At 32.4% G+C, this 12,066-nt stretch overlaps 1 protein-coding gene and 1 non-coding gene across 5 annotated transcripts; one reads left to right on the top strand and one right to left on the bottom strand.

Moving 5' to 3' along the window:
* Window positions 1-3,376: 3,376 nt before the first annotated feature.
* On the bottom strand, window positions 3,377-7,020 carry LOC107937016 (THO complex subunit 4A). Of its 4 annotated transcripts, none has more exons than XR_001694552.2 (6): window positions 6,703-6,996; window positions 6,457-6,603; window positions 5,998-6,066; window positions 5,727-5,908; window positions 4,413-5,002; window positions 3,377-4,210 (listed from the first exon to the last, which is right to left on the bottom strand). XR_001694552.2 is itself a non-coding variant. In XM_016869828.2 (5 exons), exons 1-5 carry the CDS (start codon window positions 6,862-6,864, stop codon window positions 4,837-4,839), a joined length of 726 nt encoding a protein of 241 aa, XP_016725317.1. In that variant the 5' UTR covers window positions 6,865-7,020; the 3' UTR covers window positions 3,377-4,836. The 4 variants fall into 4 exon arrangements, 1 of the variants encoding a protein (XP_016725317.1); XR_001694551.2 differs by having other exon boundaries at window positions 3,377-4,214; window positions 6,703-6,988; XR_001694553.2 differs by having other exon boundaries at window positions 3,377-4,201; window positions 6,703-6,988.
* Window positions 7,021-7,077: 57 nt separating this feature from the next.
* TRNAV-AAC (transfer RNA valine (anticodon AAC)) lies at window positions 7,078-7,151 on the top strand. The gene has a single exon. It is a non-coding gene; the product is annotated as a tRNA-Val (tRNA).
* Window positions 7,152-12,066: the final 4,915 nt, after the last annotated feature.

Genomic DNA, 12,066 nt, shown 5'->3' with positions numbered 1-12,066 from the left:
TTATATTCATATAGAGCTCATATTTAATAGCTTAAAATATTTTCCTTGTCAATTAAATTTTTTAAATTCATAATTGTACTCTAATACTTATGATGTGATGAATAACATGGTTGTTTATATCGAAATATACAATTCGTTATTCTTAAAAAAAAAAATTCAAGTCAAAAGAATTTAAATGTTTTAATTATTCAATTTTACGAATGGCCATCATAAATACTTGATTTCTTTTATTAATAAAATACTCTAAGGGAGATTTTGTTATAAGAGTAATTTTTATTTCTTTCTTAATAGAATTTTTATTTCAATTTTTCCTTCTAAGTCAATAAAAAAAGCTGATATTACAGTTTTTTATTGGTACAAGTTGATGAAAGGAAGGTAGCACCATCAAAGGCATTGACAGAGAAATGAATTCAAATGCAAATTATAACTCAAATGACTCAAATGGGTGTTGTTTTTATGAACAACTTTATTTTTTTTTAATTATTTTACTACAACTTATTTAACATTTAGCCTTTAATTTAATACCCTAAGGTAAAGGTAGTAGGTACTTTTTGGGGATTTATTACTCTTTTGCTTATTAAGCATAATGGCATCGATGTCATTAAACATACAATTAAAAAGGGGGAAACAAAACTGTAGAGGTACCGGATCACTTTTCCTTAAGTTTACTAAAAATCGTGAATTAAATCAAATAATACTTATATAGGAGTAGGAGTGTTGAACAAAAACAATAAAAAAAATTTTTAAAAAAAAAAAACTCAATAAAGTAACATTTATAGATTGAAACAAGAGCTCTTTAGCAACATTTAGATAAGCTTGAAATATTCATATAATATCTAAATTTATCTCTTCAATTATTTTTAATGATAATCTTATACATTTATTCATAAGTTAAGTTTTCTCTGAGTTTCAAATACACTTAAAAGATAGGGATGACATCTTCAACACTATTTAACTCTCTACTTCTTTTTCTAAGTTCCACAAGCAGAGATGATTATGCATGAGATGCTTCTTCATTTGATGCATAACAAGATTAAAACACGCAATATTTAAAGGTTAAATATGTCATCACAATCTTTGACTGCTTTAAGCCTATTAGTCTAATTAATGTTCGAACAGGAAATTGGACAAGTACTCAGCGTTTCCAATAATTCCTCTATTTGGTATTTTGACACAAAAAAAAAAACCTATAACAAATTATTAGCTTTCAATCTAATCATTTCTAATAACTGAATTAGAATATGTCTCTCTAAGAAGTTGAATCATGTTCCAACACACACTTCCCCTATCGACATTCATGCTTTGTTCATCACATTTTCAATCAAGATCTCAAACATACATTCAAGGAGATATAGAACCTGATAAACAAACTGAAAAAAACAAACATTATAACCATTATAAACCATTAGATCAATATCATCAAAACAACAAAAACTCCTGTTAAATCAGAGCAAAACCATCGACCATATGTTTCCATTTGTTGCACTAAGTCTCCTCCTTTGGCAAAACATAATGCAACAGCCATCAACATTAGTCATCTCAGTTTGAGACATTTACTACCACTTCTTCTCCCCTTGTTAGAAAAGATGTCAAAGGAGCTCCCCTCACTAAGAGATCTTCATTTATCGAGTTAAAATTACTTTAAACTAGTTAATGATTAAGCTTCTTCATTTTCTTTTTTTCCATTTGACTGTAGTTTAGTCGCAGCTGCTTTTTAATTGCGAGTTATGTAAGAATTTAAGTAATTATTATATTGTTCTGTATTGGAACTGAAAACAAATATAATTCTGATCAGAGAAGAAGATATAATAGCTCCTTTAGAGCATAATATTACTTGTCGATTCTGCTTTTATGATGTTCATGCTGCTTGTCATGTTAGGCTGCATGAGAGTGGAAAACCTATCCTTGATTTGATTGTCCAACTGTGGAGCCTGCATCTCATATTATTGCCCCTTTATTACATGAAAGGTAAGTTTGCTGTTGATAAGCTACCACTTTCAAGTATTTTAGGCTTGGAACAGCACTAATATCATCATGATAGTGTTCTTCTCTAGATAAGAACATTTAGTTCAAATTTGATATAATTTTCGTATGAATTATCTATAATCACGGTAGATAACTCTGGATACTGCGTAGCGTTCGTGAGTGGGAACCATGTTATATGCCAAATACCATTTGCTTTTGAAAGTTGAATGAGAGTATTGCCGTTGCTGGTCATGCATGTTGTAGAAAGTGGCATTACTGATGCTGTGATAAAGTCGCATATGTTCAGTTAATTTTGTACTTATATGCAATGCAGGATTGATATCCAATCAAATACAAGGCGCTTCCAGTCTCGTTTTCAAGTAAAACTTGTGAGAAAAATATCACCCTTCCTAATTCATCTTTGTAATTATTATTATTATTATTATTATTCGTTTTCGGAGAATCATTGATGAGGGTGCATTGGAGCCGACGTGGTTAAATAAAATCCTTATACAGGTCAGACATTTTGACCTTGTATTGAGTTTGCATGGGGGCACTTTATCTACCAAGTCGAATCTTGCTCCCACGGTATAACTTAAATATATTAAGGCACAGCAAGATATTTACCTATTACTTTCTAGGTTCATATTTTTGTATGACTCGGGTTAGTTCTTTGATTTTGGAAAACAATCCATATACATGCATATTCTTTTTATGATGTGTTATTCCATGTAGTTCAAAAACTCGAAAGCTTCTTAAAGCAATGTTGATCCAGCAGATATACTTCTTATTGAACTAGCTGACCAGGTAAATTTATTGGTTCATGATCAGCTAGTACGCATTTCTTACCATACCTTTGCAGCAATTGGCATACTCACATTTGGGAAAATTTTCATTTGTCAACTTCAAAAAGGTCTTTCTCAAACTAGGGTCCTCCAGGGTATTTCCGATGAATACTTTGTAAAAGAAAAAGAAATCATCGGTTTTGATATTCAGAAATAGTGTTTATCTGGAAGAGGAAGAGTGTATGAACAGGATTAAGGTTTCCATGACTTCCACTAATGATATGATCTTCAGGTGCACAAGGAAGCAACCCATAAACACTGCTGCAGAAGCACATAAATGAACAAACATAACTCTTGACCTTGCTTTTATGTTCTATAAAACGATCATTAGATGTTTTTTACCAATGAATATATATTGCTATCACCCATTATTTCTAATTTAATCATATTAAGTATGCATATCTTGGTGTGGCCTCTGTGTCAAACTAGTCGTGGCGGAGGTTGGCATGGATGAATCTACTATTAGGGCCAGATGACCAGCAAGATCGAAAGAACCTGCTGCTTTGCATGGATAACAAACATCCACTTTCATTAACCGAAATCTAAAACTTTAAAAAGAAATAAAATAGGAATAATTGCTTTTTCAAATTGATGTCTGAACTCATGATCCATATAGACTGAAATGGTTAGCAGTCACTAATAATACGTGAAAAACTAGACAAATAGGAAATAAGAGAAACATCAGTGTTACCGACCTCATGATCCAAAGTATCAGAGCTAACTTCAAAGGCTATTTACTCGTATGGAGACAGCAACCATAAGCAGAACCAATAGTCCGCTACTATAGAAAATAAACATCATAGCATACTGCGGTTGCTCTTACCTGATATTAATTTTCCCAAACTTGAATCAGGGGAAGTAGTGGATGCTTTGTTGTTGAATTTATATACCATTTGCTGCAAGCAATAGCATAGAAGCTCATACAATGACATAAAACACCAAGCAAGTTACCACCACTTCAATCTTAGCTCTTGACCAAACTATATATTCAGGCCCTAACACTAATGGATTATAACACTGTTCAAGATTTGTTCAAACCACACCCAGTAGCAAGAGATTTTCTTCAAAAACCACTTTTGGGAGGTTGGGCAGCATATTGCCCTGAGCCAACACCTTAGCAACCAAAGAGCATAAGAGCAGTGATGCAAATACCAGCTGACGCCACAAAAGGATAAGCAGGCATATGCTGAGACGGTGAGACCTCAAATCACTTTCTACCAAATCTGAAGAAAGTGCAAACCTCAGAATCTTACTGTACGTCAACCGATCCCTATAACCGTTTCAAATTGAAAACAGGCTTCACAACAAGCTCCTATACGCCAATTGTACTAAGCCTTCCAACAGTTTTTCTCCACCAAGAAATCAATAGGATGAACTGAAGCAGAGGGATTCTACAATAACTGACTACAATAAGACACATCAACAGCCATGACAGATATTGGGGAAAGAATATCCCCTTCGCAATAATATAACAGAGTGAAATAACCTAACCACCATAACAGACTATGTAGGAAAATCATTTGCATCACCAATAACACAAAGGATAAAATTCAGAACAGCAAAAAATGAATTCATAAGAGAAAGAACTTAAAAGAAATCTACCTCACTAGTAGTCTCCCTGGTTTCACAATGCAGGAGCAACTAAAAAGGCAATGCAGCTCTGGGCAACAGCAAGATTCCTCCCACAGCATGCAGCCAAAGTTTCCTTTGCATATGGAAAACCGAGAGAAAAAGTTTCCGCTTTTGTACCAATTTTGAGCGATGAATCATTTTCAATGGAACCAAAAGCATTGCATATTACAGAATGATAGCTTTCCACTAACCCACATTCTTTATACCCAAGTCAAAGGAACAATCACCAGTAAAAGCCCAAACTCCATAAATCAAGACTCTAATAGTTCTCTCCAAGACTAGTTCTTCTAAATAGTAAGATTTTGGTAGAGATACACAAAATAGTCGAGGACCAAGCACAATATGTCCATAGTAGAAAATACTTAAAACCAACCAATAGAACATGGGAAATGCTTCAGTTTGTCTGCATTGCTTCAGAATGATACTTCTCTAGATCAGCGTCAAGATCTTCAGCAGAAACCTTTTCTCCACGGCCCTTTCCCTGTCCACGGCCTCTTCCAAAGCCACGACCTCCAGCACCACCACGTTGCCTACCGAATCCTCCACCCCTGCCTTGGCCACTTCAAACCATAACATAATTGGATTAGTTTGTAGGGTGATTTATTAATAAGAGAAACAAATGATATTTCACAAATATTTCAGAGGTCACTAATTAAAAGGTTGGTGTGGTACCAATTTCTTCTGTAAGGGAAGTTAGGAGGCACTTAAAAAATAAATATAATTGCACAACCCTTTAATTAGAAGCATTCATTATACAAAGAAACACCCAGTGCAAGTGGCAACGTGATATGATACATCTACATTATTTAAAGAACAGTACCATTGCAAGAGCAAACTAGAAGTAACAATCACCATTAAACACACATCAGAGATATACAAGGTAATTTGATGTGACTGCTAATATCTCAGTGTACATATTTCGGGCAAGAAGCTCACCAGAACATTAGTCATAGTGAGTGGCATATGAATCCTTAAAAAAGACCCTCAAAGCAACAAAATTTGGTCATTTACTCCTGTTATACTTTTGAAAACCAAACCTAAGAACTTCAAATAAATTGATAATTAAGGAGAAATTTCTGTTTCTGGCTAAAACAAAGGGAAGTTTCTACCATGAATTGATCCAATTGAAATTTCATATGGAGACTTAAAGCAGTGTTTGATAATTTCAGCAGCCTAACTTTTAGGTGCAATATTACATCTCAAAAGATATTGTAACAAATAATAGAATCTAAACTTTTGAGCAGAAAAAGCACAAGGATCAACCCAATATATTACAGAACATACCCTCTAGGGGCTCCATTTGAACTTCCAAAGGTGCCATTAGCTGCTGAAGGTGCAGTAGGAGTGGCAATGTTTGTTCCCACAATTTCGATTTTAATCGGCTTCCCATCAAGCTGAACATTGTTGTATCTCTTGACCGCAGCCATAGCATCTGTTCGCCTCGAGAAGACAACTTCTGCCGTTCCCTAAGAAAAAGAGTTTTTGGTTCTAAACTACAGCAGGATACAAAGAATTTCATCGGAAGGACCAGCTAATGCCAAACTCGATTAGATACCTTCGATCTCCCGCTTCTATCATAATGGATCCCATATCTTTTCAGGTCACCAACCTCCGAAAATAACTCCTATATATGAACACAAAAACGTCAGGAAAATACAAAATAAAATAGAGAGAAGAAGTCCAAAGAGCTAAACTCAGGAATCAATAATCAAAGTTTATGGAGACCATCTCAAGGGGAAAATTTTAGAAGTATTTCTAAGCATGGCTAGACTTCTCTTGCCCCAACTAATCTCAAATATAATGAATATGTAAACAATTCTTGAAGAGTTAAGACTGAAGAATCACGAGAAACTTTATAGAGAACAGATCACCATTATATTAATAAGAAATTTTAAATAAGACCTTAAGGGGAAAATTCAAATAAATGTCACCGTTGTATTAATAACAGAACATGAAATATAATATAAAAATTAAATGAGATAAAAGCGGAAAGTTTTATGTTCAAAAAAAATACCTTGATGTCGTCATTGGAAACACCATAATCTAAATTAGAGATATAAAGCTTCGTCCCAGTTTCTATTGCGGAGGCCCGACCTGCTTGTCCTTGCAACGCTGCTCCCTTATCCGAATACATATCGTGCTGCCACGTCGTCTCCGGCGCCTGAACGAAGAGAACAAACTTAGTAAACAAAAATCGAATAAAACGGGGGAAAACAGTTATAAAAAAGTTACAATCAGGAATGAGGCCCTAGCTATTTACCTTAGCAGCGGTATAGGGTGCGGAGCGGTTCGCTCGGCGGTTAGGAATGCGGCGGGCGGGTCCCGCCGTGGATCCACGGCCTCGACCCCGGGAGTTTCCGGATCCAGACTTACGGCTGCGCTTGATGAGATCGTCTAGCGACATCTCTAAAGCACTTGACATTTTCTTAATAATCTGCGTTAGTTAGATCAAAGAACAAACCCTAGAAAAAAGCACGGACTCGAAAGAGGGAAAAGGAAAAAGGAAGCTCAGAGGAGGATAGATAGGGTTTTCGCCAAAGAGAAGAAATAAAATAAATAATTTCATTGGATAAATATAAAGGCTATAACGTACGTTTACGTTTTTATAAAATAAATTTTAAACCACAGACGACAGGGTGTCGTGGTGTAGTTGGTTATCACGTCAGTCTAACACACTGAAGGTCTCCGGTTCGAGTCCGGGCGACGCCATACTATTTTGTAACTCTAAAGTAGACTTTGATACTTGGAGCGTTTTTACATTTTTTGCTTGAAAATCATTTAGTTTAACTACATAACAGCATAAATGAGTTTGTTAATTTTTTATGTTCCAAAATAAATTTATTTTTCTTTTCGCCCCATAAATTAAATTTATTTGTATAGTTTTCCGTTTATACTTTGCATTAAGTTAATTATTTGTTTGTGTCAAATTACAAATAAATAATTAGATGTTAAAATATGTTCTAAGTCCTTATATATTTCGTGCTTTTGGAATTTAGTCTCATGTTTTTATTTTCAGGAATTTAATCCCTCTACTTTTCATATTTAAAAATTCAAGTCCAATTATTACCATTGTTAAAATTTATCTATTAAATTCTTTGGTGTGACATTTTGAAATTTAAAAAAAATATATATTTACTTGATAGTTATGTAACAATAAAAATAACATTGAAAATACTGATTAGGATTTTTAAAAAAAGCACTTAAGCGAACTTGTCATGATAAAAAAAAATCTAATGGAATAGTGTTCTTAAGAAAAAGTGACATCATCATTTTTATTGAAATAGTTAAAAATGTTAACTATTTAAACTAACTAATAAAATTATAAAAGTAAAAAGACTAAATTAGATAAAAATCTAAGTTCAAGCATAGTCTAAAAGTCAAATTTAAAATTTGACCATCGCCTTATAGTGTTAAAAAAAAAAAGGCAATGAAAACCTAAAAAGATGAATATTTACTTACATGTCAATATAGACACTTTCGTCATTCAATTTTTATATAATCACTACAATATTTTAATAGAAAAATAAATAATATTAACTTTTTACACTAAATGATAACATTATAAAAAATATAGACATCAAATTATATTAAAAATTAAAACTTAATATATTAAATTTAAATATAATAGAAAAACTAAAACTAAAATTCAACCATTTTTTCCTGAAATGTAAATTGATAAAAATAAAAATAGAAAAACAAAAAACTGTCTGTAAAGGACAAGTGCCAAAGAAGGAATAATCTTTCGACTGTCCATTGATATAGAATTTTCAATTTGATATTTTTTTAATAATTTTATTATAAGTTTGGATTTTTTTTTACATAATGTTTAAAACTATTCATAATCACTCCCTAATTCATAAATAAGAAGATAATACGTTTCGACGTACTTAAACTCACATATTCTTGTATTAATAACAGTGCTTATACTTATCAAACTAAAATTCAATTGAGTTAAATTTGATATTTTTATATAAGCTTATATATGTGAAAGTGCAAAATGATGCATTTCCTATTATGAAACGTAAATGAATAGCACTTAGGACTAGTAAATTTGTACACAACAATCGTAACCCATTTCGTTGGCTTCTGTGTGCCTTCTCTTTAGAATTTTATTTGTTAAAATAATAATTTTATAAATAAAATATTTTTTTAAAACCCCGCAAATAAAATTTAAATTACATTCAAATATTTCATTTTTTATTTTATTTTATAAATAATAATTTATTAATTATACATTTAGCATTGTCATTAATCCTTACCAAATTTTTCGAGTAATAAGTATTGCCCTCATTCACAATTACTAACATTAATAATCCTTACTCCAAACTCCTCAATTTTCACATTCTCCATCGTCATACCATTGAATTAGGATTTGGTTGTAAAATTAACCGCATAGCCTTCCATTTACGAGATCTCCAAGACCTCATACTCACTTATATGTTTTTGACCTACCCACACTCAAGCACAACCTCAAAAGCAACAAATTCGTTTTGGGCAACAACCTAAAGACATTGATTCTTACCCTTTTTCGACCTTATATTGTAATTTTTGACTCAACCTGAACATGGTGATTGCTAATGTTAAAAACGAAAAAAGTTGAATCAGCTTAAATCTTTTTTATGGTTCTTTTCCCTTAAATTGCTTTACGCATAAAATTATTATTTTGATAAATAAATGTAATATTAGAAAATGAGAAAAATAGATATTCATTCATTTATATATAATTTTATATTTTTTGCATGTATTTTTATCGAAAAATAAACTTTTAAATTTTTTTTAGGTTTTAGTTTTTTTTTAATTTTTAATTTTTAATAATCAAGACTAATTTGATAGAATGTGTAAAGTTAAAGGCAATTTTTTTTAGAATTAGGACAAAATTGATAGAATCATAAACATTAAAGTGCTAAAATTGTTATTATGCCAATAAAAAAATATCGGAGGAGCGACCAAAATATTAAATTTCAATAATGTTAGAGACTAAAATAAAAAAAAATTAAACCTAAATGACCAAAACATAAGCACACTAATAATTAAGTGACTATTTGTATAATTTACCAAAAACAATTACTCAGTATGCATTCAATGCAAATGTCGTACTATTATTTTTATATATGGGGAATAATTCACTTACACCAGTTTAAAACTTAAATGGTTTTACATTCTTTCATAACTTTTTACACAATTAATATTTTAACAATCTAATTGTTATATTACATGCTCTATTCATGTAGTTTATGCATGTTAAGTTTGGTATAAATTGAAAACTTTTAACTATTTATTTTATATAAAAAGTTTTCAATCATTAAATATATGTGTTGAGTAATATTTTTCTCGTGTCCCATTGAGAGAAATGTTGGGGGTATTTATACATACTCCTACCGTTACTATTACAGCTCATAACTGGGCCCACTATTTTGTCTCAGCCCTGGAGCCTCCAGTACTAACATTCTCTGCCTCTGGTGTTGACATTCTCTACACACCCCTTGGCTTGTTGGATGTGTGTCAACATAGCATGTGGTCCTTTTCTATCTTGGGGTTGACATCTTCAGTGAGCTCCGTGCCTGTTGGCCACGAGTCTGGATTACTTGTATGGCTTGCAATCCTTTCTGCGAACACAGTTCACAACCCCATTTAGCAAGGTGTGCCTGCGAACTCTTCTTACAAGCTATCTTGGAGAACGCCACTCTTCCAAGTCAGGTCCATCTAAGTCAAGGGTGGAGACCCAAATCTTTTTAGGACATTTAGGTTGGAGGTTACAGATATATAACAATTCAGCCCCCCTCTTAGTGGGACTAAGGGATGCTATAAAGTGGCAGGCCTTAGGTCTATCATGTCAAACTTGAATACAGCTTGTTGGGCACGTTGCGGGCTATAGTGCATAATAGCTACTTTGTCATGTGTGAGGCCGAGTATTGGGTGCGCACATCTGGCCGTTGAGAGATGAATCGTTTTCTGCCTACTTGCATCTGGGTCGTTGGTTCTCTTTGGCCATCCAAACCGTTTGAAGAAATCCTCTTTAAAATGAAAGGTTTCTAGGGGTTTAGGTTCTTCACTGTTTGACATTTTGTGCAAGTTAAAATCAAGGTAATTTTTGTGAATTCTTCCTACTTTCTAGTTTCCATTTCTGTTTTCCTTTTATTCAAACCATATCGAGGATGAGAAGAGCCCACAATCAAATCATCTCGATCCTGCCATCTCGACCGATTCCGATTCTCGTGACGAAAAAGTTCTATGTCTGTACCATCACACCAGAGGAAATGAAGTGGGCTTTGGCCGTGCAGGGAATAAAACTCTCTCACTTTGCCTACGAGTTCTTTATTCCTGTGGGATCACATCAAGTATGTGAGACAACGAATGATAGCTTCCTTCTATCGCTGTGTAATAGCCCGTTTTTAGTGAAATTGGAACAGTGGTTTTGGGACTACAAATCTGAGTGAGGAAAAAAAATTATTTTAATATTATTTTATGATCTGCATTATAATTGAAATATCATATGAAAATTTCTTAGAGAAAATTTATAGATTACATGTCTAATTAGAGGGAAATAACCAAATTGCATAAAATGAAAAAGTTGAGTTCTAATAGCTAAAAGCATCAAATAGCTATGAAATTCAAAATTAAAGGTCTTTATATGGTAAATAGACCATTAAGAGGAGTTAGTAGATAAGTAGAATGATTCATCCATGGAAAATTAAATAAAGACAATGACTAAATTGGAAAGTAAAAATAATTAAAAATGATAAGTAAAATAATGAAAATATCATCATATTATCATCTTTCCCAAAAAATTATTATATGGAAACCCTAGTTAGAAGAGTTTGAAGATAGCAAGCTTATTTGGTTCAATTAGGTGAGATTTAAGTCTCGTTTTTAATGATTTTTATGTTTCCCAGATCGTAATTGTTAATTTAGCTCGAGGATTAATTTGCAAAGTTATCAACGTACTAGGGTTTTTTCATGGATGAATATACATGAATTATGAAGTTTTATGGTAGAAAATGAAAGGTTGTTGATAGATAAACAACTTTTGTAAAGGAAATTTTGATGAAATTATGATTTAGGGACTAAATTGAAAAGATGTAAAATTTATGGAAAAAAAATTTTTTATGACATATATAAACTGTTATTGTAATATTTAAAAATCGGTTAGGCTTGGAATAAGGATTAAATTGCATGAATTTCATTTTTCGAGCCTGGGGACAAAATCGTAATTAAAAAAAGTATAGGGGCAAAATGGTAATTTTACCTAAGATGTGAATTGGATTGAATTGAATGTGAATTGTATTGAATTGATTTTAAATTCTTTCGTATAGATTTGGATAGATCAAAAAAAGAGTTATATCGTAGAAAAGAAAAAGTGTCGAATTAGTAGATTTTACGTACACGAACAATTATCGAGGTAAGTTCGTGTAATTAAATTGTATATTTTTATGTTTGAATTGAATGTTATGTATGTGAAATGTATAAAATTGTCATGTATAAGAATGGATCACATATCCGATAATACCCGATAATTAATAAGTCCCGTTTGGATAAATGAGATTCGATGGATACAGGGTTCCCGAAATGGTTATGGTCCTGCATATGTTGCAGACACACCACAACTCAAAAGATCGTCCCATTA

Source organism: Gossypium hirsutum, chromosome A07 (assembly GCF_007990345.1).
Source record: "Gossypium hirsutum isolate 1008001.06 chromosome A07, Gossypium_hirsutum_v2.1, whole genome shotgun sequence".
NCBI lineage: Eukaryota > Viridiplantae > Streptophyta > Magnoliopsida > Malvales > Malvaceae > Gossypium > Gossypium hirsutum.
Note: the sequence above shows the minus strand (reverse complement) of the source record. Positions and strands in the feature narration are given on the sequence as shown.